Source organism: Nanorana parkeri, unplaced genomic scaffold (genome assembly GCF_000935625.1).
Source record: "Nanorana parkeri isolate BGI_ZX_2015 unplaced genomic scaffold, ASM93562v1 scaffold939, whole genome shotgun sequence".
NCBI lineage: Eukaryota > Metazoa > Chordata > Amphibia > Anura > Dicroglossidae > Nanorana > Nanorana parkeri.
Window position 1 is genome coordinate 683,392 of NW_017307207.1, and position 6,761 is coordinate 690,152.

The 6,761-nt window shown below is 43.5% G+C and overlaps 1 protein-coding gene across 1 annotated transcript in view; it reads left to right on the plus strand.

Annotated features, from left to right (window-relative positions):
- Positions 1-6,097, plus strand: part of LOC108795148 (serine/threonine-protein phosphatase 6 regulatory subunit 1-like) — a 47,924-nt gene extending 41,827 nt beyond the window's left edge. The window contains exons 5-7 of the mRNA XM_018566346.1: positions 493-558; positions 1,948-2,060; positions 5,980-6,097. Of these exons, the coding sequence (XP_018421848.1) occupies positions 493-558; positions 1,948-2,060; positions 5,980-6,097 (297 nt within the window). The remainder of the gene's footprint in view (positions 1-492; positions 559-1,947; positions 2,061-5,979) is intronic.
- Positions 6,098-6,761: the final 664 nt, after the last annotated feature.

Consider the following 6,761-nt stretch of genomic DNA (forward strand, 5'->3'; position numbering starts at 1 on the left):
AGACCGGAGAACGCGTGTCCCCCCCCCCCCCTCCTCTGCAGTCTTAGGTTGGTGGGACTGCCGGTAGTCCTAGCAACTAGCGATGTCAATTGTCTGCCACACCCCCATTATTCTAGGAGGATGGATGAGTCGCTTCCTCCAATGCTGGGTGCAGGGCACTTAATTGATTACTAAAGACGAACAGCGGCCTCAGCAGCTGGTGCATCCACTATCAACCGGACATAACCCAGCACAGGGATGGGAACTTGGTTTAGACAGAACCGCCACTCGGTCTGTGTCCGGACCACCGCCTGCCATTTAATTCAACCCTTTAATATAGGATTATTATAGTAGTTATCATTTTCTTAGCATCATAATCAGATATAACAAAACATTTTCAATAGTATATTGAACAAACAAAAAGGGTGTAAGTAAGAAGTTAATTAGGGTTTACATACAGTACACTTTGAGGTGTCCTTTTAATTGAGCTCTGTCATTTTCCTATTTATACAGTGGCTTAATGAAGAAAAAATTGTTCAAAGACTGATTGAAATGATCCATCCTTCAAAAGATGATAATGTAAGTATATCATTTTAATCCTTCTCAATTTGGGCAATACATTTTTTTGATAACTCTTGGAAAATTTTGATATGGTGGGTGATGTTAAGGCCTGACATGGATCTGCTCACACTACTGCAGTTGGTGTATTCTGTGGTCTGTGTGTTATCTGTATGCATGTATATGCAGCACACATACTGATGGTACTAACATCTGCAGCTTGCAGTCATCTTTCCAGTGTTTGGAATCCTTATTGGCTCCATTGGGTGTAGTCTGGTCTTCTGTCCTCTCGGCTGGGGTTTTTATCAAGGTCATTTTGTACTTTATTAACCGAATTACCCAGTTATATGCTGACTGATAAGAGACCATAAGTGTTCCCCCGCGGCCATAGCAGCTTCTGAGCCATCGCCCAGAGGGACTCCGAGTTGCTCAATTCCTTGTTGGAGAAGCTTACCCCAGAGGAGTCAGTCTACTGCTATAACTCAAGTTTTAGACTGATTTTGCCAATATTGATGCACCACCCCAGAACTATAGAAACGGCCTGTTTCTTCTACCTGTGGTTTTTCCTGGTCTTGGGTTGTCTGAAAAAAGCAGCAACGTCTTTCCCTTTTGCACCTGTGTTTCTAATCGTTTTTATACATACATCAGAAACACCCTAATAGGCTGTGTGCTCCCACATTTCTGGCCTTGTATCTGTTTGTTGTGTATAATTTGAAAAGATGTTTGTTTGCTCTGTGGATCCGGCCATATCTCACCTTAACAAGGTGACTATTGCACTGCTTTTACGGACCCAAATTCTAAGCGCTTCGAAGGCCTCTGTAGATCTCTGTTCTTGTTGGTTGGCTATTGCTTTGTCAGAACATGTCTACCTGAGCGAAATCCCTTAAAATGGATCTCAATCCCCAGGCAGTTGATCCTCTGCTCTTTGAACATGTGTAGTAGATGGCTGTGGTGTTTAAGCTCTGGCTCTAAGGGACAGTGGCACCTCTGAGTCTGTTCTATCATTGGATGTGAAAGGCTTCTTTTACAGTGCAAGTCTAGGGCATTACCTCCAGCAGCTTCTTCAAGAGTGGCATCCTGTGTTTACTACAGCTTGGCCTGGACAGGTGTCTAGCACTTGGAACACTTGGAACTATCAGGTTTCTTCCTTTTCCTTTCAGTTTCAGAGATTGTTGGCCTCTCACTCTTTACGACCTGTTTATGTGCCAGTCCAACCTAGGAACCTGACTGTAGTAGGAACAGGGGAAATTTTGGTATTTATAAATTAAAAATAATTGAATGTGTGTCATAGGTAATGCATGCTATTATTGCCTTGAGGTTATTGGGCAATAGCTATCTGATGAAGTTAACATAAGGAATCATTGTTAAATTCACATTTTAATAGAGAACTATGTTTATTATGTGTTTCAGCAACATTCCAATGCTTCCCAGTCACTATGCGATATCATTCGTCTAAGTCGTGAACAGATGATCCAGATTCAGGATAGTCCTGAGCCAGACCAGTTATTGGCTACACTGGAAAAGTAAGACATTCATTTTCTTTTGTAAAGTAAACATTGTCACAATTCGCAAAACTGTTTAAAGTGTCAAAAAGCTCAGAAGTGGTGTTGTAAATGATAGGTTGATGATGAGGGGGAGGGGAGAGATGCTTCCTATAGTTTTCTGAATCTCTGGGCCAGGGGGTAGGCAAACTCCAGCCCTTCATCTGTGCTGAAACTACAAATCTCATCATGCATCCACCTCGGGGAGTCATGCCTTTCGCTGTCCGTGTCTTGCAAAGCCTCATGGGATTGTAGTTGCAGCACAGCTGGAGGGCTGGAGTCTGCGTACCCCCTGTTCTAGGGGAAAGATCATCTTGGGGTTCTCAGCTTTGTTTGTTTTCTAATAGGCTTGAACCTCCTGCTGCATTCGTCATAATGTACAGTTAAAGAAGAAAAAAAAAAAGCAAATTAGTACAGTAGTGATGGAAAAGAGACTGTACAAGTAGACACGAGTCAGTATGATTTCTGATGAATTGGCAAATAATTTTTCTTAAAATCTGCATATTGAACAGTTTTCTCTAGATGATAATATGATCCACCTGGTATTATGCATTTCATACATTCTGGTAATGAAGCATTTCTAAGTTACTTAAATCTGTGACCTGGCACTTGGCTTTATTAGAGAATATAATTTTCCCTATACAGTCTGATCAAAAAGAAAAACGTTTTGGTCATCTTTTATTACCTTTCCCAAGTGATCAACCAGTATCAAACTATTAGGTTGGTTTTTTTTTGTATAAATCACCTAACAGTTTTAGACTTGTATTTGTTTTCCTTGTAGTAACTGTTTTGTACTGTAGACATTGAGGAGCATCTGTTTCATACTGGACATGTTGGGAAGAATCTGGCAATGCCCAAAAACATGTCAGTTTGAAAATCTTAATTTCTTTCTTGTGCTTTGAGGGACACGGGAAGTCTTCAACCTTCAGGACTTTCAAAAGCAGTCCAACTGAAGGGTGGACAACACAGCAAACAAATGCTAGCAGGCCCAAGGGAAACAAAATACAGAACTGAGCACTGCCTGAGGGACCTTTTGCCTAGAGCTGGCATCAGCTGAGGCTGAAACATCAATCTGGCACAACTTAGAAAATGTGTACTCGCAGATCTAGTAGAGTGCACCTTTACAGGAAAGGTGGAACAAGACCTTTTAGGACCATAGGCCATTTTGGGATCTATCTGAGATGACAATAAGGAAATCGGTCAAGAAAAAACAAAACAGCTGAGAGACTGTCGAACCTGAAACGTATCCAAATAATGGAGGGACATTTCCTTTTGGTGAACTGGAGCTGGACAGAGAACACAACAGTGACCAGGTTGAGGTAAAAGGCCGAGGCCAGAAGAAAGTACTTGGTCTCAACACCACCTTGTCCCTATGCAAAATCAGGAAGGGTTCCTTGCAGGTTAAGACTGCCTACCAGATACTCGCGGCACAGAAGTGATGGCTACAAGAAACACATACTTGTGGGTAAGAGTTATGTCTCTAATGGGTTCAAAAGGTGGTGTCTTAAGTGCATAGATAACCAGATTTAGATCCCTTGAAGTTGCAGTGGAATATACATGGCGGATAAGGCTGGAACATTGGTTGCCTGAAGTTCCAGGATGTTGACAGGGTATCCCGAGCTCCTCCCCAGCCCAACAGACAGGCATCTATTGTAAGGGTTCTTCAAAAGACAGGAACAAAGGACTTCCCTGATTCCTGAGCCACCAAGCCAGGGACAACCTTTGTCTACTGCAACAATTGAACCGGTCTGACAAGAGAATGGATCAACTTGTGCCACAACGACAGAATGTTATGTTGTAGAGGTCTGTAATGAAACTGGTGAAATGGAATTTCCTCAGAGGCGGCAACTATCAGGCCTAGGACTTTCTTGCAAAGGTGGAGAGTCGGACGATTGCTGGCCTAGAGAGTTTAAGTCTGACACCAGAAAGTCTGATGTTTGTGAGCTACAGAAATGTGAAAACATGTTTTTATTGCAGCTGTGCTGTGGAGCCATTCTTTAACCGCTTGAAGACCAAGTGTTTAGACCCCCTTCCTGGCCAGGCCATTTTTCAATGTTCAGCGCTGCAGTACTTTGACTGACATTTATTCCGTCATGCAGCGCTGTACTGAAATGAATTTTATACCATTTTTTGGGGACAGATAGAGCTTTCTTTTGGTGGTATTTAATCACCACTGTGGTTTTTATTTTTTACTATATTCAGGAGAAATTACTGAAAATTTTGAAATTTTTTTTTACATTGTTATAAAACAACTAATATTACCCACTTTTTTGGTAAAATATAAAAGACGGGGTCATGTCGGGTAAATAGACACCAAACATGTCAAGCTTAAAAATTGCGCGCACTCGCAAAATCGCAAAAAACTAGCATACCCAAAATTGGCCATAGGCGACGCTTTAAAAGCTTTTACCGCTCATCAGTTTAGTGTTATCAGTGATTGATGGCCCTAAACTTATTGCTCTCATTCCGACGTTTGCGGCGATATGTAACATGTGCGGCGTAATGGGCGCAATCGTCGTTTTTGCAGGTATGCGCAGCTGACGCATGTTGTATATGTACATGCGTGTATGTAGGGGTGGGGACTTTAAAAAAAAATTTTGTTTTTTTTAATTCTTTTTTGTGTAACTTTAAAAAAATGCTGGGGGAAACTTTAAAATGTTTTACTATTTTTTTTTCACTTAACTTTATTGCTATCACAGAGGGGGCTGAGAAACCCACTTATGTGATAGCAAAAGAGGTGACAGGTCCTCTTTATGGAGACATCAGGGGTCTCCAAGACCCCTAATGTCACCTAGGACCCCCCTGAAGAAGCTGATGAAGCAGAGATCTGCTTCATCAGCTCCTCTCCAGCATCTGACAGCGGAGAGGGGACCGGAGGGAGGGAGTGTACCGAGCTCCCTCTGATCCCCTGTGACGGAGGCACTATGCTGGTCCCGGGCTCACACCGGAGCGCGGGACCAGCTTGACAGCGGGAGGGGGGGCGCACGTCTCGGGGCCTCATACAAGCTCTATAGCCGGCGGATCGCTTGTATATTAACGGGCATTGCTGCCTCTTTTCAAATAGCGGGGATTTCCCGCGCTCGGGCGGGTGTAACAGGACATGTATACACGCCCAGTTACATCCAAGAAGCTCCCGGCCGGCCGTGTATACACAGCGGCTGGCCGGGAGGTAGTTAAGGGCACTCCAATGCATATGTGTGTTGCTGAGCACTACAGCGCATAGTAATAAAGTGCCATGTGTTGAGTTTCCTTTTTTTAAAAGGTGCCTACACTACTTTGGTGTGAGTTCTGTGTGTTGGGCACCCCATTCAATTAATGGGCAGCCCTAACTCAATGCATGGTAATGCCTTTAAAAACGCACATCAGTGCAAGTGCTTTGTCACATTGCAAACATGTGAAGGTAGTCGAACGCTAAGGGTAGCTTCGATAAAGAATCCACAGCAGAGGCTGGGGGAAATGCGCTTATGGCCTCAGCAAATAGCTGGGTGATTTGGGCCCTAAAGGCTTACATGACGGTGATAAAGACCTCAGCCGTACCTGATGAAACCGAAAAAGAACTCTGAAGATGCAATAGACTCTTCGAGTAGTTGATTGGCGCTCTGGATCTGGAAAGTGCTCCACAGATAACTTTTCCTAGAACGGAGTCTAGAAAGCACCCCACACGGAACCCTGTGCCTGCAGGTTATTTCCAGGGTATCCAAGCAACATCCAGTGGGGTTCAGGCTGTTTATCATCGTGCCAGATAGCAACAGTCGGAGACAAAGCCTCAGCTTCTATGTAGAAAGTTGTTTTTTGCTGGAGTGTGTCCTTTCTCTATGTCAGATATTTATGGTGCCTAACTATGTACTTTTAAAAAAAATATTGTTAAATTCAATTTATTCATCCCCTTTTATTTTTTCAGGCAAGAGGCCATTGAGCAGCTTCTTGGCAACATGTTTGATGGCGAGCATAACGAGTCTGTGATTGTGAATGGCATCCAAGTGCTTTTAACATTACTGGAGCCCCGTAGACCTAGGTAAGCTACCTAGTATGAGCTTGTTGACACCCGCTTCTAATTGCTCAGAGCATACTAATTTTCAAAGTATTTGATAGTTTTCAGTTTTCAATAATTTTGAAGCATATTGTGGTGTTTTTGGGAAATTTTAAAAAGTGAGAGGAGAATTTATCAAAACTGGAGAAGACAGAATCTTGGAGCAGTTACCCATGGTAACCTATCGGTTTGTTCAGCTAATTTCAGTTTGTTCAGTTATGCTCTGATACTTGCCTCCAATACTGGAACTTCCGGTCAGAGGGAAATCTCCCTCTCACGGGCAGTGCTGATGGAGCCAACTTCCTTTCCAATCAGGAAGCTGGCTTCACTTGTTGCTAGGCAGCCTGGCTGCCAAAAGTATTGGGACGCCTGCTTTTACACACGAACTTTAATGGCATCCCAGTCTTAGTCCGTAGGGTTGAATATTAAGTTGGCCCACCCTTTGCAGCTATAACAGCTTCAACTCTTCTGGGATGGCTGTCCACAAGGTTTAGGAGTGTGTCTATGGGAATGTTTGCCCATTCTTCCAGAAGCGCATTTGTGAGGTCAGGTTCTGATGTTGGACGAGAAGGCCTGGCTCGGAGTCTCCGCTCTGATTCATCCCAAAGGTGTTCTATCGGGCTGAGGTCAGGACTCTGTGCAGGCCAGTAAAG